Genomic DNA, 23,454 nt, shown 5'->3' with positions numbered 1-23,454 from the left:
TTGGGGGGGAAATTTACAGTTTTTGGGAGGAAAACAAGAAAACTAATGCTCATTAAGGATACAAAGTATGTACCTCACAAACATAGTTGGTACTCTTTCGGATAATCTACAGTAACCCAGAGAAACACCGTCTGAACGCACTGTTGATTTTTATTTGCAGGTGTGAAATTCAAGAAACCTTTGCGGAGTGGTTAGACCCCTTGTTTGAGGGAATGAATGTTTAAAGGTCGTGTGATTCCGACAATAAAGCCACATTGCCCACTTTGTATGAATGAAAATGATGTTAACACTATGCTGATTATTTTATTTTCGTAACACATGACGATCCTATAGCGACTGCTTTTCCCACATAGGACTCACCGGATGATGCTGATTATTGAAACAAGAACGAGAAAACATGTCTGAAAATACATGTACAAACGATTGCTGACACATCAAGAATTTTCAAGGCAAGAAAAAATAATTAATTTTTGAATATGTTTCAAATTTTAAGATGTACATTGCAAACACTGTGTTGTTAAATAGGTGTTAATTTAACTCCCTGGGTCCTACCAGAGGACTGCTGTGGTCTGATAACCCCAAGGGTGTTGACTAAATACCATACTTTCTGCAGTGTATATTTTCATTATGTACAAATTCAACAGCGTACACTCAAGGCGGTCTTGTGCATTGTGAACTTTTATTTTTTTTATTTTGGAACGTGATAAATATGAAACGAACGGTTTTTAAAATTGAACAATCAAAAATAATAACATACATTCTATCTAAGTGGTACTGATTCAAATTAAACAATCCTAACAAGAAAAACAAAACAGGAAAAAAATATGATTCTCCGAATCTTCCATAATTATGGTCGGTGTTTGGCACTATATCAAGAGCACAGGTCTAGGGCTACAAGAGCTATAGGTTTCACCACTTGAACATATCTCCACCGAATCTGCAAAATAAAACGAGATTCCAAAAACTGTGTGATATTAATTGGCAATTAATTACTAAAAAATCGGCATCTCTGGATGCTGGGTATACGTTCGTAAACAATAAAGACCATTTCAATGACAATTGGGTATGGATAATCATCAATGGGCCTTTTGAAGGCTTCAGTTCAAAGCGAGATTACACTGGCATGCCTCAGAAACATGGGTTCTTATGCAATATTCGGTGTTGTAATTGCCTTGGGTAAAGACGATAGCTGCGCGTGTTCAAGAAAAGTCTGCACGCTGATAAGTGATTCGATATACACCACCGGCTGCCACGATAGTATGTACCATCCCGTTTCGGGAAGCTTCGGTTTGTCTTTATGCGCGACTTGACAAATTTCACGCACACGTCAAGTTAAGGTTGTATGCTAAAATAGGCCCAAAATTGCCCACGGATTTCCCCGTTAAAAGAACATTGTGTTCTTGCACTGTATGGTTAAATAACATGAGGATGCAAATTATCAAAAGGACTATCTGAGAAATGTGGGCAAAAAGAAGCTATCCAAGTGGATCTCTTTTGCAATGGAGTGCAGACTGGCATCAGTTTTCAAAATGGCAGTGGGCTTGACGAATATTTTAGGGGGAGGGTGATCATCGTTAATGGAAATATCTTGTAATGTCAATGGTTAATCCTGCAAAACTTAAACAGAAACAGAAAGACGAGAAAATAAGCTTTAACTTGACGTGTCTTGAACACCCGAGAAACGTGTATATGTATTTTTCTTTTTTTATTGGATATTTATCACTGTTCTCCTTGAAGTCGGCTTATTTACTGTTTCTGAACTTCCGCAATGCACGCGTTAGCCTATACGTTGGCCTAGATGATTGGCATTCACGCGGACGGTCTGACCTCTTACAAATTTTTGGCAATGTTGCGAATCCATACGAAGAGCTAAAACAGGTAATAACTGGAAAAATTTCTCCTCGAAAAGATCAAACTAAGCTGCAGTATCTGAAACGAGTGGGACCAAGAGAGGGCACAGTTTCCTAGCAGAGGCTCCTTCGCTGGTTCACAGACGACTATGAAATACACGCGTGAAGGTGGCGTCGCTACCAACAAAATGAACTCTCCCCAGCAACGTGGCTCTTTCCAACTGATGAGAAGGTGCCCCTGCTCGAGGTGGATGCATATTAATACGTAAACACTGTTTGTACCTTGCACAGTGACCCATGTTGACATATTCTGAATATCTCACCGCTTCTGCAATTTTCACGCGAGTAGTAAATGATAGCTTAAGTTACGGAAAGGTTTATTAATATTCTAATGCTTATGTGACTCTGAAATGAGAATGATCATCTAGGAAAATCGTGGAGAATGAGCCCCGACCAAAAGAGGGCACAAAGTTCCTAGCAACGGATGCTCCTTAGGTGGGAACTGCACTTCGGTGGTTCACGAACGACTATGAAATGCACGTGTTACGGTTGCGTTGCTTTCAACAAAGTGAACATTCCCTACCAATATGGCTCTTTACAATCGATGAGAGGGTGCTTCTGCTCAAGACGGATAGGCAATGAATGCAGGGAGTGTAAACAAAACGACCGTGCAAATACCTCTCAACATGGAAGTAACTGTATCGTTGTGACTTTTCACGCTTAATTTGTGCAAGTGTTTATTCATAAAGCTGTTCGATTTTATCCCACTTTTAAATGGGTTAAACATTCCATCTTGTTTTCTGCTCAACAGTCTCCAAAGATAGACTTCTGGCTGTGCCTTTTTGAAGAGCTTTTTCTCCTTGGCATGGAGGAAGTTGAAATCGATGAATTTGTTTGTACCTATAGACGTCGCTGTGCAACGATTAAAAAAACAAAAACAAAATGTATTACTAGTATTTTTTTCGTCGAGACGAGGTCTCTGAGCGCTATCGGGTTAAATTATTGAGCTCGTTCCAACGAAGTATTAACAACACAGAAACCAAAACTCAACATGACCATCAATATGCTGGTCCGCAGAGGCCTTGAGAATGCGAATTATTATCCAGCGCAAATAACGAGAACAATAAATTGATCAATATATGACACGCCCCACAAAAAGGTAGCGAGAACGTACGTGCCGTTATTAAAGCTTCAATTGGGTTGTATAGTCCATTCGATAAGGACAAAAACAGCGCATGCACATGGGGAAAAAGTGAAAAAAAAAAAAATTGCGTATAAACCAGGTGTGAATATTCAGTATGTACTGTGCGACCAGCCGTTCACTGCTGGAGAAATCATTCTATCGATCACAGGTGGTAAGACTCAATGCATGTGTATAATAATAGCACTGTTTCCTAGTGCTGACTATTAATACGTACAGTGAATTACACTTGGTGGCATGATTTTATGCAATTTACTGGAAAACCTTAGCTATGAAAGTAATCTACCCGACAAATTCAGCCTTCCAACCGAACTTCTAATCAATAATCATATGACCAATCATTCAACCAGCCAGCTAGCTAGCTAGTCATGTCAGCCAGTAAGCCAACAAAAATATTTAAAAAATGCAATAAACAGCAAATTAATATCAAAAACCAGAGAAAATACTTGGGGAACTTTTCTGATATTAACTCTAATTGCCAATAGGTTGTCTATCGTCAAGGTTTCCCTAATTTAAAATTGACAAAGCGAAACAAATTAATCAGGTTATTAGCCCATTGCATTTCTATTGGCGCCTATCTACACCAAAGCTCCAATCGATACAAAGATAAATAGCGTGCAAAGGGCTTCGATCAAATGGGCATAAATCGGGGGGGGGTGTATATATTCTTCAAATCCCTTCAATGTCACTCCAAAAGGGAAAACAATAAAAAAGCCCTAAATATACCATTCTGATGTAAGATTGTGAATGTAACACATATCATGAACATCAACCCCTATACAATGTCGTATGGTGTTAGCCCCCCACCCTTCTTTCCAAATGTCCATGGCCAGTCAGGTCATCTCCCCCCCCCCTCCGTTCACAGACACCCAAAACCCCATCCCCAATCCCCCCTCCCCATTTCTAGCACAAATTGATGCCACTATTCGATTAAACATACACTATTATGTTCTCTTCCTTTCAAGGCCCTAGCTGGTGAATTTAAAATCCACTCGAACCTTAATAACTTTACCCAAGCACTACACTCGCTATACCCTCCATTGGCTTAATTTCAATGTCGATAATGTTTCAACGCGCAACCTAATATGGGTGGTAAATCCACACGGAGAATACTTTATTGCTCTGAACACAGACACTAGTGAGCCCATGTCCGTCAGGATTTATTCAAACTTTGGCTTCGTCTTCGTTTCCGGGTTCGCCTGATTCAGGTCTCTAACCTTGTATCTTCTTCTTCAATATGGTAAGTGTAGAGCATTTATAAGGCGCACAGTGTTACAACATAATGTCACTCAAAGGGACTGAATCATTATCATGACACATGTACATTGACGTTTTGAAATACGAGTGTAGAAGCATCCAACTGTACTGTTTCAAGCTTGAGATGGGGGTACTTTGCTTCAAATATTGACACTGTGGCAAAAACTGTGACGTTAATCTCACTCGGTATCCACATGGGACAACAGTTTGGTTTTTATCTTTGTCGATATATCAATGATGTTGCGGTAGGATATGTGGATGACGACGGTGTTTGATTTACACCTCGGTGTTTACAATGAAAAATGGTTTCGATCGCGGTCAGAGGCGTTTACGAAATCCCTGGGATCATAATTTAGAATAACATATCATACTCTAAATGCAACGTGTGAGTTAAGCAAACAGTGATAATAACATAGTCTGACACACTGTGAAACCATGCGCAGTTCGGTATTACAAGCGCGTCGACACTGTTTGCAGTCTAGTTTTGCTGAAATGCGCTTCCTAGTTAGAATACAGTGCATCGGTTTTGATAATTACGCACATCATAACAGCCACGCTAAAAAGAATAGGACTGTATACAACCACGGATGCACCTACCACGCTTTACTTCGTACAGCAAGTAAACGCTCTATTGACTTATAATTATACAGCCAAAATTGTCGCTGAAACTAGATAGGTCTGATAAACCCATATGCTAAATAAGCAGAGACTCAATTCCTTAAACGATCCAATGTCTAATTATGAACCCTTTATTGGGTGTGAATAACTCGACTATCCTCACGCAAAATGTGGCTTTTCATTCGATCACGCTCACTGTGAATAGAATATATTAATACAGTGGGTTTTTTTGTTTGTTTTTTACAGCAGGTGTGTCAATATTTTCTGTCTGGTGCATGTTTGATTAATTTCGCCGATTCTACCTCCTTGATTTTTCTTTAAAACTTTTATATGTCGTCTTATGCTCAGTGGGTGAATCGTTCTTCAAAATTTAATGGCGAGTTTGTTAAATATTTTGGCTTTGCCAAACCGAGGGGGGATACCGTGTCGGTAGGTGGGAAAAATGGTAAAGAACGCGAAGTAATGAAGAGCTATAATTGATCCACATGACAGGTATAGACTAGACATCGCGTACGTAATGTGTTATATAACAGCTGTTTTCTGTGAGAACAAGTTTTTTCTATAACACGCGTAAGCCTATTGCGGGTGCTTTGGTGCATAATAAGGGATTTGTGTTATGCTCGACAGTGAGTGTTAAGTGCATTTCGGTTTCAAAAATCAAGATGTGCATTTATCAAACCAGTGCTCATCTAATTAGAGTATTCGTGTATAAAAATATCTACCACCTTGTGTTAAGACCGATTCATAGTTTAGGCGAATGCGAAAATGGAGTGAAATTGATGTCATGAAAAATTTGCCGCGAAATTTCGCTCAAGTTGAAATATGTTCAACTTTCACGAATTACCAGCCCAAATATTACTTTGATTGGCCCCCATGAAATCGCGTTTTCATTCGCTTTTGCGCTAGGTTAACCGGTCTCAACCGTCAAAACATTATGCCATAGTGAAACATCGATATCCCTTGACCTCCTGACTGATGAACACTCTTGGCTTGAACCAAGGCTACCAGACTTAATCCCCATAGCAAATGTAGTTTAACTCGTGACTTAGATGGCCCTCCAAAAGAGATCGAGAATCTTCACTATATATTTACCATTGTGTCATGAACTTTTGAATACTGGTACCGTTCCAAATAATTACTCTCGGTTAATATAAATTCTGACGAGTCAGATCACCCTTTTCTTCTCAAAACGTATGACCACCGATTGGGTTTTAAGATACAGACTCATTGTTAGGATTGTTAGGTATAAGAAAATTGTTCCAACTGAAAATGTCGCTTATTTCTCATAATATTCAGTGGTATATCTGGAGCTCGATTTGTGAGGGGGTGGACATTGCGCCCTCATTCTCTGGAGGGGCCAATAGCTAGATTTCGCTGTCTCAAAGCATTCACAACTTTTTCTTTTACTTTTGAGCGGGAGGTTAAAGGGCAGACAGCCCTTCAGCATATACCCGCGTTATTCTCCCCCCCCCCTTATGTTCACCCCTGTCACTTTGCGCATGCGCTAAAATTCGGCAAAGTCGTCGTAGTAACTTTCTGTTTCTTGATAAAATGGCGACGCTAGCCAGCAACGACTACACCAGAGTCCATCTGCAGAGATCTTCTGCACTGTGTAAAAGTTCGCTGAATTTATACCCGAGAGATATAATCAGGCTTCAGATTTCATTTTGTATTCTAGTTATTTCATAAGTGACATTTCTGAACGCAAAAAAATTTATTTGGAAATCGACATTTTGAATTGTTCTGCAGTTTTTCACACATACCTCATTATCTTGGTAATTGAAATAGTGTTCGAAAAAGGACACCATGTTATGTTTACGCTATTGCGAATTGTCTTTCGTTAGTTTGATCAGTTTGAACTGATTGATGGTCGGCCATGATTTATGTCTGCATGTCATGTGCACGTATACATGTACATCTACTCCATCAACGCACGTATACATGCACTACTACGGACAAATGATTCTCGTGGAAAATATTCAATTCGCAATAACATGAAAATACTACTTTTATCAGGTCTTAAGTCACACGGCGTATAAAAGTGTTGCTTGGATATATCGGAGAGGCGATTTTAAAATGGGAAAGATCATGGTTGTATTTTCTTACAAATCTGATCGTGTTTATTTTTTTTTAAATCACTTTTTCAGAATTGTTTCAAAATTTGGTCAACTGGGTTCACATAATACGATGGTACAATACGTTGTCAAATCAATTTTAGTTATCAGGTTATCTCCGTGAACTTTATTTGTTTGTATTTTGTTAAAAATTGTTATGGTCTCCATCCGCAGAAAGAAGAGTTGAAACGGTGTCCCACGTCGCCTGCCTCTATAAACCCACAGTAAATTGATCGAGTGCGCATGGGCTAACTCTCAACTAAGTGGTGCACGAAAGCGTGGGAGCGAACATACGTGCCCCGGTTCCCAACCCCTCTTTTTGGTTACGCCAGTTATGTTATCTTATCTGCCATTCTTTGAATTCTGTGACCTCATCGTTGAACTTCGAGACAGTGAGCGTTTTTGGCAACGGAGTATCCGCAGGAAAGCCTCCTTGAAAAGCGGGTTGCAGACGGCGTAGCAGATCGGATTCACTGTGCTACTCAGGTGAGCCAGCCACGCCAGGAACTGGATGTAGAGAAAAAAAAAGAAAGCATGAAGAAAAGTAAGAACGCAAAATGATTCGCAGGCTGGCACGGAGTAGTCAAGCCTAGATTCCTTTTCGACTTAAAAAGACGCAGACTGTATCGCTGAGCAGTTGCCGATGATACGCAATCATTTATAAGTAAATGCTTTACCGCGACTGATGGAAACCCAGACGCCAAAAGTTTGCAAATTAACTTTTCTAACCGTCTGCTCACAGGGTGCGCCCCCCCGGCAACCCCAAAGTAACACTTATTGTCTCTGAAAATAACTCTCGGAGATTGGTTGTGCCCTATTTAATTTTGCAAACATGCTGCAACTCCGCTCTGTCAGGCCGGGTCTGAGGTCAACAAGTAATACCCTAGTTGTTCCCCGGACTCGGCTGGCCAGTGCCGGAGACAGGGCTTTTTCTACAATTGCACCACGCTTATGGAACTCACTCCCGGATCATCTAAGACAAGAGCATAACATCAAGCAATTTCAGCATCATCTCAAAACATTCTTCTTCTCACAAGCTTTTTCACTATGAATGCACAATTGAGTTTTTCATTTTTCCACCTAGACCGGCGCCTCTGAATGCTTTGCAGATATAGTGCGCCTTATAAATGCTTTATTATTATTATTATATTATTATTTCAAATGGAAGCTTAGAATGTTATCTTTTGTTGTCTTTCAAAGCTGAAGACTTCATTTAAATTCGATCTGCTTTGCAGAGATAATTTCGAATACGGCGAAAAACAACCGAATACAAGTGTAAGGGTGATCAGCGGGGTTTCAGCTGGGAGCTGGCTTTACGGTGCCTGGTGGAAAGACTCTACACTCCAGGGCGCTGGGAAGAGGGGCCAAGCAGGTTTAGGTTTAGGGGGTCAGAGAGCAAGGGGTGGTGGGTTTGTTACTGCACTGAATGCCAGCACGGTGTTTCTGCTGCTGGGGTCCGGGACCCAGCCTGTGAAAATGGTGCAGGCACTCATTAGTTCCAGATTTCAGAATCTCCACAATTTTCTGATAGACTCTAGATACACTTAATAAACAGAGTCCAGTACAACCTGAAATTCGTCACGTGTTTATGTAGGCACAATGTCTATATTGGGCAGCAAGGAAGAATCACAACTATCCAGGCCAACCCAGGCCGCTGGCTGACCAAAACTTACACGCACTATCATTCACCACATCCACTCAATTGTCCCTAAATGCGCACATATACAGTCCATAACCTACAGAGACACCCCAGTTTAACAAAAAGAAAAATCAGTTGACAACCCTCATTTAACAATAATCGATTTCCATTTGGATTAATTGCCACTGCCAAGAATACCAGAAGACTAGTGCACTGCACAATTTATCCTCACCTGCCCTTCGCCAGTGCAGGCAGACTGCACGCAGTCACACCACATGTATGTTTGTATGCCACAAAATCCTAGAGTCCTTCATCGAAGTACTCCCTACATCAACTTCCACACATCACCTTTTAAAAATTCCTTATCTCCTCCAATCTACTATCAAACTAGTCTATAATTACAAGGGATAGAATAAGGGAAAGACAGATTTACAAATACTCAATTAAGTGGTGAAATAAATAAATGTAACCCACAACCCCCCCCCCCAAATGGAAGCAGTTACCACCTGTGAAAATGGGGCAGGCACTATCCCACGCGGTCTCAGAGAGATACATATAACGCATACCAACGCATCCGGTAAACAATTCAACTCAGTGAACAGGGTTGGGATTTACGATTAGAGGGATTTCGGAAAGCAAAATTGGAAAATTGATGAATAATTTTAATAATATTAAACCTCAGATAATTTGCCGTACTTACAATTTCATATCATCGCGAACTACATGTACAAAATTAAAATAAATTGGAGTTCCTTTGTTGTGTATCACCCCGAGTGAGTGTTTCGATTAACACCAACAGAGACGGCACTGCAGCAGTAAAAGAGAGCACTATGTATACATTTTGTAAACAGAGATAGTCGGCAGAAATTAAAGCAAATGTGGAATATCTTAAAATGGATGATTACAAAATCACAAAATTGTATCCATAGTTTCGTCACGTGGGACCTCCTTACACAAGGACAGGACACAAGACTCTTCTGTTGGTCAGGGGCTGTAAAGTTAACTACTATTTAGCCACAGGTATGCAGCCCCGCTCATAATAATGGGATTTACCAAAGTAATCAAAATGCTGTTTACGCCACCACAATGACACGATCAGAACGGCCCACAGAATGGGGATACTGAACTTAACAGGGTTCTACTGTGTTATGTTATAAACTTCTTTAATTTCCATCAATAAACAAATAGGATGCTCAAACGGTTTCAACTGACAGGTAAATTACACAAGTTGTTTTTTCTTGGGTATTGTCAAGGAGATTAATACATTTTTGGAGAGGGATGTAGTGCAATACATATGTACGTGCAATAACGCTTGAGAATTAAAGTTAAAAACTGAAGTTATAATTTTCTGAATAGCGTGATGGTCAAAGTGAGAGAGGCGAGCCGAAGCAGGCGTGTTACGGGGCGTTTAAGCAAACATTCCATCAACGCACGACAAAGGGTACATTGTCAGTGGATGGCAGATTAGTGATGATATGAAACGTAAGCTGATTGCGCCTGTAAGCCAAATTGTAAAACAGACAATAAAACCCCAAAAACAAAATCGAACAAAAACACAAAACAAACGAACAAAACACCAAACCACACCTTACCAAACCAGAAACATAATGCAGAATGCAAAGTAAACACTTACCCTCATCTGATTGTCTGTAAGCGGATATGTGTATGGGTATACTGCTCCCCAAAGCGCAAACACGGACCAAGGGCCTGCCGTAACCACTGTAGTTATCAGGATGCACGTTAAGGTGCGAGTCGCCCGAAGATTGGCCAAGTGACGTTCCCGTTTTGAGCGCCTCGAACGCATCGACAAGCCGCGCCGTTTCCTCAAATTGCCCACTGTCGTAGCCGCTGTCGCTGCTGTGGTCACATCAGGCTTGCTTGCAGTAGTGTTGTCACTGTGGTGATAGTCAACTTCCTCGGTGTGCTCGTAAGCGGGGTTGTTGAGCCCTGCAGACATTCCAGCGGATATGCTGAATACCTCATCTCTAGGTGGTGGCTGTTCAGAATCTGTTGGTTGCTCAGTTGTTTCAGTTTTCGAGGCGAGTTCCTTATTCAGACGATAACTCTTTTCACGAAGCTTCCCGTCTCCACTGTTGCACGCTCTCTGAGATGCTGGCTGCTCGGATCTGAAGTCTGAGCTTACCTCTTCACCGATACCACGTTTCTTGTTGATACCTTTGCGGATGACAGCGCTGTAGACAAAGGCGTACAGGAGTATGGTGATCATCATTGGGATCCAAGACAAGACCAGCATCGCTATTATAAGCAAGGGAGGATGAAAACCATAAGATCCTTGGCATATTGGTGGTCGTATCCGCAACGTGAGTCCAGTATACGGAAAAATAATGATCAAAGGTGTCCAAATAAACAGTGGTATGACGTAGGCCAAGGATATCATGAAACACGCGTGCCTTAGCGTTTTCTCCTTTAAGTGTTTAAGTGGCATGTACAGAGCGCGGAATCTGTCGAAGCAGATAACCAAAGTCATCAAGAACGTAATTTCAAGGAAAACGTGAACTAAGTACATGACAGCAGCACACATACCCTCGCTGAATGGCCAATAACCGAGAAACCAAAGAATATTCTCCAGCAAAGGAAGGATGCCACCACTGACCAAGTCGGACAACGCCAAACCCACGATGTAATAGTTTGTGTACGTCCGCAGCTTCTTCATAGTGAAGTAGGCGTAGAGAACTAAGGCATTGCCGAAAAGAGTTGCCAGGAGAAAGACCGTGCAGAGCACAACTTTGGGAACAAGATTTGGCGGGATTTGGTGTGGTTCAGGCAGAATTGTAGGGTATTCAGTCGACAAGTTTGCTCGCATACTGGAATTAGCGGCATAGTCATAACTTTCATTGTTGTAAAGATAAGCGTGAAGAGGTCCGATAGTGAAGGAGACAGTGCTGTTCAGCAACGTAACACTGTCGTTTTGCCATTCGGATGTTATGATCTCTTGTTGGACGACACTTGCTTCCGTGCCAGTTGTGATGAGCCCTTCGACTGCAGTGGCCTCCATTGGATAAATAGTTCATATAACAAAAAGCATTGAGATAAGAAACTACAAAATTGGTTTTGCTCAGACAGGCGTGTCCCTGATCTAAGGCAGTCACAAAACACACTAGTGGCAGTGCTGTAATACAAAGATAACAGCAGTAACAAAGCTCCCTCAATCAAAAAGGTGACGCACAGTGTCCATGACGTTAAGACAGTCGGCACCCTAGGACGTTTGCTCTGGTCTTGAGACACATATATTCATACTGTCGACCTTCCTGCTATGACTGCCACACGTATCTGGGAACAAACTATACAGCGACTGAATCACCGAGCAGTCGTGCTTCAATTTTGTAGAATAGAAACTGCTCACCTTCACATAACTCTCATTTCAATCAGATAAAGAATTGTTACACATAGGCATTAAAGGCGATCGGTGTACAGGAAATGTTGTTTCTCTTCGGCACAAATTCCTTGTTTATTTCCTCTGCGGAGTCCGGTTTTTCGGATTGAAGTGCAGAACAGGAACAATATTATAAATGTTTTCCTCATGCAACACTTCCCTATCAGCTCCACCAAAATATTAGTGCGAAGCTCAGTTGACTGCTGATGCCGGTCGCATGCAGGGAGTGTGTGCCGTACTGCGAAATGTCCGGACGTATTTAGCGTTGGAACTCGTGCCTCTGTTGTTAGTTTGCTAGACCTATTACCTGCAGATAGTATTACCTCTCAGTTGCGTGGTGAACAAGCTGGTCTGATCAGTGGCTGAAGGGGACAAACGTCCATACAGCCGGATCACCGAGTCCGCTGACTTTGTTTTGGCTCGTGTACTCCACAACTATCTTCAAGCCAGCATTTCGTATGCGCGGCTTTTTAAAAGAATAGTCGAAATAGTAGACGACTGTAACTTCGCCTATTTGCGCCAATCCCAGTCAAATTTTGCCATCCAATTGGTCAGTTGAAACCAACACGTGACATGGGAGGGAACTTTAGTTGTCCAATCTTCTCAAACCGCAGTGTTGTGTGACTTTTACCATTTTTGCACGGGTAATCCAGAGATGCTTTCAAGCCGTATAAATTTTGAGATACTTTTTTTCCCTCTTGTTTAATTGCCGATGCTCTGTATTCCCCAAGAGGTTATCCTACGCGAAGCTCTTATTGTGCACGCATAAAGCTATTCAGAATGCAACCACCTACACTTACAATGTGGTCACATCTGTCTTGGACCCAAATTACATTTTGCAAACGAAGATCCTCTTACACATGTTCCTGGAGTCAGCAGTGATAACCTGAGTAAAAATACAGGCGTTGTAACAACGACCGTATGGGTGTCTGCTGGCGTTGTCATCAAACGAAAACTATAGCAAATAGCGGTACACCGAGTTCTCTTCGCTTAAAGTGTTGTTGCAAGGAATATCTCTTAGACACGTTTTTCTTCATATTTGTACCCTCCTTCAACGTATGAAAACTCTGTTACATTTCTATTTGCTTAAATGCATTGCAATGTGCACTTCTTTAAATACTTAAAAATTATCCATGCTTTCCAGGACCACTGAGGCGCCGTTGATGTGATGTCATTCAGGGAAGGCATAATTTAGTACATAGGTTTACCTGTTCAAATTGTGGACCCAGAATTTACTTACTGAAAACATTTCTGATAAAGAGATGAAGCTTGATTATTGCTCTGCTCATTTACAAAAATGAATCAGCAAAGAAGAGAAAATTTAGTCGAGTAAAATTTACAAAATGCGGGACCTTTTTGTGTACAAACCAATGCAATATAGAAGCTTTCTTCCTGTTATGACATCACAGTTTTGCGAATGTATATGGAAGTACTACGCATCTAAACAAAAAAGGCTGTAAAATGCTCTTTAAAACAGTGAAACAAAAGTTGAAAAAAGCTTTACTAAGACACAAGGGTTCATTTTGAAGGTTTGTTATGAAACAAATTGATTGCAGCTACCCTTGAAAGACGCTATAGCTTAGTGAATTATGAAATCCGCCGTGCAGGTATCGCCTCACCAACTCACATCCGATCTTTTGTGATTTGTCCTTTTCTAATGTAAGTTCACTGTTTTCATGTGGAACCACCGTACAGCCATGTTGATTTGTTAGAAAGCTAAATAGTTACCCTCACGCGTAGAGTAAACCATTTCATATTCTCACTGCATCATGGGATTGGATGGCAAGCAAACCCTGCATTTATGCTTAAAGCTATTATGCTATGAGGGAAGTGAACCAGTCATAGTTTATTTTTCTTCTAAAAGGTTTTAAGTACCTGCTCATCAACTTCACACCTGGATCCATAGTATGCAAAAACATTTTAATAAGTGAATAAATCTCATCTTCGGCTCATGCCATAATGCGTCCATTGTCCTGATCCAGTCTCAAACAAACGTTTAAGACTGGCTAAGCAAGTATTTGTCCCATATACCTTTTGAAACAAAACGTTGAAACAGCTTACGCTAGTTTCAGATTCTCAACATGATTGCTCTACAATTTTCACTTCTATTTTCCCCCCAAACCCCTCTGGCCCCCTCTGGCCCCCTCTGGCCATGTTATGGGTATGCTTCTCGCAAAGGATCATAAAGAAACTCCTTAACTGGAGATCGGCTAGTTTGGCGCGCACTGTGTGGGTAACACAGAACGAAGTGAGTTAGTAGAGTGAATTTGGGACTCCAAAATGTGGACTTAGTGGTAGGACCTACGCAAATAAAATGTAAACAAACTTGAGTGAAGATTCCGACCGTCCAGCCAGTATGACAATTGGACCAGATTTCATAAGCAAAGAAATTTTATGTGACACTGGAAAAGTATTGAAGATCAGCCAGCTCGTGCTTTGTCAACCGTTTAAGACCGGCAGAACGATGGGCTGTCAACCAATAGGAAAAGCTATACTGCTTATGGTATTTATGAATGTAGAGAAGCGTGGTTTAGGGGTCACCGTAGTTTATTTGGTACGCCGCCCAGCCCCCTAGTGCAGTTGGGGTGTGTACTCTTCCTTTCCAGCGTGGGCACCGCAGATTGAGTATCTTGTAATCGACATGTCGCCAAGAAATGTAACTTTTGACTTCGTAATAGCTGATTTGTGTTCTCTTTATCTTCTCAATCTCTGAGGTCCTAGTGTCTCACCCGACTTGATGAATATTGGAGTCATAGCAAATCGCTTAATGTGTGATTTTTGGAGTAAATATTTACCATCTCGATTGTGAATGTTTTACGTGATGCGCACGTGTTGTGCTTCAACAGTTTGTATGGCGACTCATGATGTTTTACACTTGGGTTTCGATCTTTACCCCACACGCTATTCATTATTAAGTGCCACCATGAGGGCCAAGTCAGCACACTGACCTGGCATTCGGGGAATGGGGGAATAAACGAATCGGGGGAATATAAGAGAATAGCAATATAATTATAAGCTTAAGAATAATACAGGAATATAGGAACGTGGTTTTAAAGGATTTGAATCATATTTAATTGTAATCAAACCTGGACATTTTGAACCCCAAAAGTTAATGTGAAATAAAACTCTGTAAAATTGAGACAATTACTTGTTGACTCTCTTATCTTCCCGACTTCCGTTTCCTTGGCATTCTTAAACTGATGATTAAAGTGGACCTCCTTATATATATAGATGGCCTGTCATTACATGAATAAAGGGGAAAATATGTCCTTGGGGCGTGCGAGAGTCGTCAAAGTAAAATCCACATTTCAATAATACTTTGTTAAGTCTAAAACCTCAGCAGAAAATGAGAGATGTTAGTTGTGTACTTTTAACGCTTCCACACATAGGTGCACAGGAAGTCATGACGTCGCCTAGGCCTTTATTCTGACGGTGTATACACAGAAATGGAACGCTTATCAGACTTCACAATACATGTATATAGGAATCAAGCGCTCTGGACTTCGCGGCAAGTCGTTTAGAAAGCCTGGGCGTCAGGGGTGCTAGAGTATGCCTCGTCAACCCAAACCCGAAAAAACCGAAAACTTAAATAATAAACAATAAACCAAGGAAAGACAAAAGAGGAGTGGAATGGACTTTGCTTTAAAATGCCTCAGAATGGCCCCTTCCAACATTAAGGAATATCGGTTTGCTATTGAGGAAAATTTTGCCCCGCCCATCCTTTGTGAAAACTTCTGCCCCATTCCTATATGGAAAAAATCCTGATAACGTCCATCTCAGTCGTTTGTTGTTCGTCGGTTTCACAGAAATTCCACTTACGGCATTGGGTACAACATATTTAAATAATGATATGCTGTACATGTCTAACGACTTCACCAAAAGGTCTCCAGCCATTAGCCATTCATGCTTCGAAGCTACTTAACGGGGGCAACCATTTCCTGGGTTTGAAATACGGCAGTATGGTAGGTGTGAGTCTGGTGCCAAGGCCCAAAGATACCAACATTTTTTCAAAATTCCTTAGGCCCTGTAGCCGCCACAGGTACGTAGATAACGAGGGAGAAATTCCACCCATTTCGTAAGTTTCTCGAGACTGCCCTAAATTTGCCGGACCAATTTCCTGCATTCTCGAGTATATACCGTCGCCAGTAAACGCAGATTTTGATTGTGCGTATTGATTGATTCTCTTTGCAAATTTCCTGACATTCATCAAAATTCGAAAATATCCTTAATTTCTGTTGCCAAAGAAAGACTGTACAAAGCACAACTTTGAGAACAAGATTTGGCGGGATTTGGTGTGGTTCAGGCAGAATCGTAGGGTATTCAGTCGACAAGTTTGCTCGCATACTGGAATTGGCGGCATAGTCATCATAACTTTCATTGTACTAAAGATAAGCTTGAAGAGGTCTGATAGTAAATGAAACAGTGCTGTTCAGCAACGTAACGCTGTCGTTTTGCCATTCGGATGTTGTGATCTCTTGTTGGACGACACTAGCCTCATTGACAGTTGTGTTGAGCCCTTCAACTACAGTGGCCTCCATTGGATAAAATAGTTCATATAACCAAAAGGAATTGAGATAAGAAACTACAAAGTTGGCTTTTCGCAGACAGACGTTTCCCTCATCTAAGACAGTCACAAAACACACGAGTGGCAGCGGTGATAAAACTCCTTCAATCAAGAAGGTGACACACAGTGTCCATGACGTTAAGACAGTTGGCCCCTTAGAACGTTTGCCAGACAGGTATGTCTTGAGACACACATATTCAATGTCGACCTATGTAACTGCCGCTTGTATCTCGGAACAAACTATACAGCGACTGATTTGCCGAGTGGTCGTACTCCAATTTTGAAGAATAAAAAACTGCCCACCTTAATAACTCTCATTTCAATCAGATAAGGGATTGTTACACATAGGCATTAAAGGCAATCGGTGTAGGCCTTATAGGGAATGTTGTTTCTCTTTGTCACAAAATTCCTTGTTGATTTCCTCTGCGGAGTCCGGTGTTTCAGGATGAAATGCAGAATAGACACAGGAGAAATCTTTTTCTGTCCTCTATTCTCAAACCACAGTGTTTGTGACTTTCATTTTTTAACATGGTAACGCAGGCATCCTTTCAAGCCATATTTTACACCCATGCATTTGGGGATGGCATTTTCCTCGTGTAATTGCTGGTTCGCTGTATTCCTCAGGAGGTCATCCTACGCGAAGCCCTAACATATTATTCGCTTACATTAATCCACTTGATCTGTACTACCTACGCACACGACGTGGTTACGTTTGCTTTGGCATAACAGAGTGTTTGGCAAATGAAGATCCTCTTACACAAGTCCCCAGGGCCAGAAAAGATACCCCAGTCAAAATAGGACAGATTGACAACGACCAATGACGGCTTGTGGTGGCATTGTCAACAAATTAAACCAAAACCAAAACAAATGAAAGCAAAACAAACAAAACCACCAGCATGTCCTCTTCCTTTAAAGACATTAGCTAGGAATTCTGAAATCTGGGTATCGTTTTATCAATTCAGACACATCCAACTTTTTTAACTGTCCTTTCTAATGCATTCATGTTCTTATCCAATCGCCACAGAACCATTTTGATCTACCAAAATGCTAAAGCTAGCATACTACTACTCCCACGCGTAATATAAACCTTTTCGACATTCTCACTGCATCCTGGAATCGGAAACAAGCACACCATGCAATTTATTCATGAACCCATAATGGGGGAACTGATCCAGTCATATTTTTCTTCTAAACGTAATTTAGTGCCTGCTAATCAGGTCTTGTATAGATTTATAGCATGCAATATGTTTTCACTGCAAATCGAAATCTTTTGGAAGCAAGAAAATTACCCTTAAATGTTTTCCTAAAAGGTAACCAGTTACTTTAGGCTAATGACCTTGAATAGTTAAAGAGGGATAAAATTAATGAACTTCAAATCTTGAAGAGCCAATACTAGCCCATTGATATCCACGATCATAGATCAAACCAGAAACTGATTTCACTACACTACAGGGACTGCCCAAATCATCTTTTCTTGTAAACTTTCAAATTAAATTTTTGTGGATAAAATTACTCCAAATCTTCAATCTTCACCACTATGAGAAAAGAAGATGAATTGATTTTGAGTATATATTAGCCTATGGTAGAAACTTATAAGTGTGTTTTGCGGACACGTCTTCCGCAGGATTGTGCATAAAATGCATTGCTTCTTTGTCATCCAGTCCCACTTGTGGGCTCCGCGCTGGACCAAAGAGGGCGCACGTTTCCTCGAAACGGGGGTTCCTTTGGTAACTGCGCATCGCCGGTTATAACGAACGACTATGAAACGCAAGCGTTGCAGCTACATCGCAACCAGCAAAATGAACACTCTTGGGGTGCCTCTGCACGGTCCAAATACACTCCGAATGTAGAAAAGGTTTACACTCGGTTCAGACAAACATTACGGGAATCGAGCTGAACTCAAATTGCCTTGGGCGCTACATACGGACTTCCATATCTGCCGTTGCCTGTCGTGCGTCGTCTGTCGTGCGTCGCCCGTGTTTTTTTGTCAAGATTGCGCAGTGGTATTTTTAACTTTGACCCTTGATCGTTCCACATGTACATGTCCTTGTTTGATCGATCCACCATGCCTGACTCTCATTTTAGCAATAGAACTAGAAGATGTACATGTATTCGTTTTTGCAGTTGCGCCGAACCCCACTTTAAAGAAGAAATAATATCCTGACATCGGTTAAGTAACGTGTATATGAAATAATACCATTTTTTGTTACATAAATAAATTAACAAAATAGACTTTTGTTAGGGTAGATTGTTTTTCTCGATAACTTAGTTACTCTAGACGTAACTTTACTCATTAACGGCCTGACTTTAGGTCTATAGCCTATGTAATATTTCTGTCTGTCCCTGCACGATATCCCACAGAACGGAATGTAAATAATAAATTATTTACAATGTTTGATTCCTTAATAGTTTTCATAAGAGACGAACTGATTCAACATTATTTTGAGGGCGGGTATACCTATGATGGAATCTGCTGTATACTCCAAATTAGTTGCAGGTATGCTCACAGACGTCTTTTAAACAGTAAGGTTACTTGCCCAATAAATAATGCTGATATGCTGGACAACCTGTTCTCATTGGTCTATCCACCATGGCATACACACCCACAAAAACCAACACGTCACAATTTCTGAAACTTAAACCAAGTGTTAATTGCCCCCTGACAATACATTTAAGCACATTTATCCACAGCACTGTCTAGTATTTCTGTATTTCAAGGTGAAATTGAGAGGACAAAATGGAATATCTGTATCGGTTGGCAGATTTCTTTCTAGAATTGGATGAAAACAAGTCGACACGTTTTTACAGTATGCAATTAGAATTAGACTGTGGATAAGTTGGCCAGAACATTTTGGCTGAAAATGTGTTTCCCCAAAAAACACTCGGTTGAATTCTCAGAAAGGCGATATTTTCTTGTCAAGGGGCAGGGGTAGTCTAGCATTATTGGCATTAATTATGGGACTAGTACTGCAGGTGGGATTTTTACTAGCCTTATTGGAAAAGATCCTAAGGAGTGAATGGAATCATCACATTGTCATTTGTTAAACCCCAGCTTCTGCAGGTCCTATGCAACCCATTTGATGGGCGACGCACGACGGACGACGAACAACGCACAACGGGGTGTACTGAACATATATAAAAGTGCTACTTTGCTATACACCTTGACCCTTTTCACATAGAACTGTCACGAAATGCCACCACTGTTGAAATGCAACTCCATTATAAAAGCAAGAAGATGGTGTCCGGAAATTGGGCACAAAGTCGGTAATCATATTTTGGCGAAAAGTCACTGTATTTCAAATCGGTAGACTCCAGTTCAATTATATTTGAAATTTTTTTGGCGCTGTTGTCCTCTACTGCTGATTTCAACGGCAACTCAGAGCTGGTAACATAGGGATGAAAGACAAGGGCGTAGGCTGGGAGGGAGCTGCGCTGCGGACGCACCCCCCCCCGAGAGTTTCGCTTCAGGTGTTCATGTTTTCATTTTTTTCAACCATTCAGTAGTACGTTATTTTATAAAGGTGAGAGTACGTGGGTTTTTGATACGCGATGACCGAACGTAACATAGCAAATATATGTACATGCATCTGGGACAATCTGCTTTTCACGTGCGCACTTACCTTCCCCGTTTAAATACTTGAAGTTGGAGTTCCACTTTCTTGAAAATCGCACCCCCGGGGGGAGGCAAACCAGCCTACGCCCCTGAAAGAGTGTTATGAACATGTATGGGTGTACAGACAGTTAACATGTGACAAATTATGTAACGGTACTGCGCACGATTATGTTTTTGACCAGCGTTGGGCCCCAGGCCACAGTGAATGACCTCAGTCTACTCCAGAATATTCTTGTTATACGTCCGGGAAATTTCTTGTAAGCTGAGGACATTTCCAGTTATCTAGCGTATGCTAGACATTTAATAGAAAAGTTCATCCAGACCAAGTGAAGTGCAAAGCAGAATCTTGTTCCAGAAGAGACAGTTTGTTAACTGAATCCAGTTCCAGTTTGTGGGATATCAAGTCCCGTATTTGTGACGTTTATCACACCCTCGCCGTTTCGTCTCGAGCCCGGTCGAACTTATTCGACGTAGTCTTTGGCCCCGTCGCAGCTCACAAGGACTGAACTGTTTTTCCGCCACCTGTGGAGTCTAGCATTCTTCACCGTAGTGCCTGCCAAGCTCTCGCCCGTAAAATCATCTTGTTCATACAAGATCTTTTTCTTGATTCTTTATCTTTATCATTATGAACTAGTTCAAATCAGCATTTTCTTTGTTACTATAATCTGTACATGCCAAGTGTAACATTCTCATTAAATCAAACATGTTTAGTTGCTTCTTATTGTGATCTTGTTTGGCTTCTTTGTTGCATCGGGGAAAATCCAAACTTCAGAATAACTGCCACTCTCAAATAGTTTGGGGATTTCCAGATCGGAAGAAGAGGTAATTACAAACATTCAGTATGTGAAGTCTGGTTGAAATCCAGCAGAGTTTGGTCAGGTTATGGCTAGGTGTGTACAATAAAACGGGGGTTTTGGTAAGAAGCATCGAGAGAGAGTGTATTCATAAGTTCTTTTGATGGCACTTCTTCCTGTTGGGCGTCAAGGATTAAAAATACCGGTTCAGGGGATCATAAGGCCACACTCACGCCCATGGATTACACGCTTGTGGTGCATGAAATAATTAATAATCAGTACCGCTAGTGGAAGAGCGGATTCGTGTCACTTGATGTGGTAGTAAATCTAATCCTACCAAATCTGAAACCGAACCAAACCAAAAGTACAATGTGAGGAAGAACACCTACCCTGAGCGGATTCTTCGTAATCGGAAATGTTTGCGGAGAAACGGCTCCCCAAAACGCAAACACGGACCAAGGCGCTGCCGTAACCACTGTAGTTATCAGGATGTACGTTAAAGTGCGAGTCGCCCGAAGATTGGCCAAGTGACGTTCCCGTTTAGAGAGCCTCGAACGCATCAACAAGCCGGGCCGTTTCCCCAAGTTGCCCGATGTCGTGGCCGCTGTCGCTGCTGTGGTCACATCAGGCTTGCTTGCGGTAGTGTTGTCACTGTGGTGATAGTCAACTTCCTCGGTGTGCTCGTAAGCGGGGTTGTTGAGCCCTGCAGACATTCCAACGGATATGCTGAATACCTCATCTCTAGGTGGTGGCTGTTCAGAATCTGTTGGTTGCTCAGTTGTTTCAGCTTTCGAGGCGAGTTCCTTATTTAGACGATAACTCTTTTCACCAAGCTTCCCGTCTCCACTGTTGCACGCTCTCTGAGATGCTGGCTGCTCGGATCTGAAGTCTGAGCTTACCTCTTCACCGATACCACGTTTCCTGTTGATACCTTTGCGGATGACAGCGCTGTAGACAAGGGCGTACAGGAGTATGGTGATCGCCATTGGGATCCAAGACAAGGCCAGAATCGCTATTATCAGCAAGGGAGGATGATCACCATAGGATCCTTGGCATATTGGTGGTCTTATCCGCACTGTGAGTCCAGTATACGGAAAAATAATGATCAAAGGCGTCCAAATAAACAGTGGTATGACGTAGGCCAAGGATATCATGAAACACGCGTGCCTTAGCGTTTTCTCCTTTAAGTGTTTAAGTGGCATGTACAGAGCGCGGAATCTGTCGAAGCAGATAACCAAGGTCATCAAGAACGTAATTTCAAGGAAAACGTGAACTAAGTACATGACAGCAGCACACATACCCTCGCTGAATGGCCAATAACCGAGAAACCAAAGAATATTCTCCAGTAAAGGAAGGATGCCACCACTGACCAAGTCGGACAACGCCAAACCCACGATGTAATAGTTGGTGTACGTCCGCAGCTTCTTCGTAGTGAAAAAGGCGTAGAGAACTAAGGCATTGCCGAAGAATGTTGCCAGGAGAAAGACTGTACAGAGGACAATTTTGAGAACGAGATATGGCGGGATTTCGTGTGGTTCAGGTAGAATCGTAGGGTAATCGGTCGACAAATTCGCTCGCATACTGGAATTAGTGTGATGGTCATAATTGTCGTTGTTATGTTCAGTATAAGGAAATCCGTCGGTGGAAGAGACAGTGCTACTCAACAACAAAACACTGCCATTTTGCCATCCAAATGTTTCGATCTCATGTTGGACGACACTAGTCTCCGTGCCAGTCGTAATCAGTGTCTCATCTACAGTGGTCTCCATCGGACAGACAGTTTGTAATCAGGCCTGTGTGTAAATTCAGTACTAGTTACTTGTTTTTGCGCAAACAAAATGTGTCTCCAAATTAAGAGGTACCTGAATGCACGAGTGGCAATGCTGCAATACCGAGATAACAACGGTGATGTAGGTACAGCCCCGATCGAGACGCTGATGACACGCAATGTCAATAACTGTTATACGTGTGTTCCTCCCATTCGGCCTGTACGCTGTCGGTTAGGGATCGTGTCATAAGTGCGGCAGCTGGTCAGGTTTACTGTTGTTCATTTGGCGATTGATTGGCTTGGTGAGTGTTGGTTCTCCCCGATACGGCAAAACAAATTACCTGTTGCTATTTTTCTGAGTTCTGAGTTTCCGTTTGCAGTAGACATCACGCACAAAAAGGGTAGACGTTCCTCTGCGTGGCGTATTTCCCTTGAAAGACCGCCAAAATTCTGATGCACCGTTCTGTTAATGAAATTGTGCTGATGCAGTTGCCTGATGTGTATGTCTTTTTGCGAAATCGGTCTGTCAAGTATTAATTCGAATTAGTGCTTCCTGTTGTTGCCTGCGGCTATTATCTTAGAAATAGCTGTTAATTGCATAGTCAATTAAGTTTTCTGGTCGACCTTTGGTGAGAGATGTCT

The 23,454-nt window shown here is 41.7% G+C and overlaps 1 protein-coding gene across 2 annotated transcripts; it reads right to left on the bottom strand.

The window, feature by feature from the left end:
• Window positions 1-660: 660 nt before the first annotated feature.
• LOC110980830 (muscarinic acetylcholine receptor M2-like) lies at window positions 661-23,454 on the bottom strand. Of its 2 annotated transcripts, none has more exons than XM_022237835.2 (2): window positions 21,434-23,454; window positions 661-7,547 (listed from the first exon to the last, which is right to left on the bottom strand). In XM_022237835.2, exons 1-2 carry the CDS (start codon window positions 22,811-22,813, stop codon window positions 7,383-7,385), a joined length of 1,545 nt encoding a protein of 514 aa, XP_022093527.2. In that variant the 5' UTR covers window positions 22,814-23,454; the 3' UTR covers window positions 661-7,382. The 2 variants fall into 2 exon arrangements, with proteins under 2 accessions (XP_022093527.2, XP_022093528.2); XM_022237836.2 differs by lacking the exon at window positions 21,434-23,454 and adding an exon at window positions 10,313-16,808.

This window comes from Acanthaster planci, linkage group LG07, assembly GCF_054643075.1.
Source record: "Acanthaster planci isolate LZ-2023a linkage group LG07, COTS_SCS, whole genome shotgun sequence".
NCBI classification, from domain to species: domain Eukaryota; kingdom Metazoa; phylum Echinodermata; class Asteroidea; order Valvatida; family Acanthasteridae; genus Acanthaster; species Acanthaster planci.
The sequence above is the reverse complement of the archived record's forward strand: the minus strand, read 5'-3'. Positions and strand labels throughout refer to the sequence as shown.

Coding starts and splice junctions, on each gene's coding strand:
- LOC110980830 (XM_022237836.2), bottom strand. CDS start 11,695: ATGGAGGCCACTGCAGTCGAAGGGCTCATCACAACTGGCACGGAAGCA. Junction 7,548..10,312: donor TTACAGACAATCAGATGAGG/GTAAGTGTTTAC, acceptor CTCTACATCCAG/TTCCTGGCGTGGCTGGCTCA.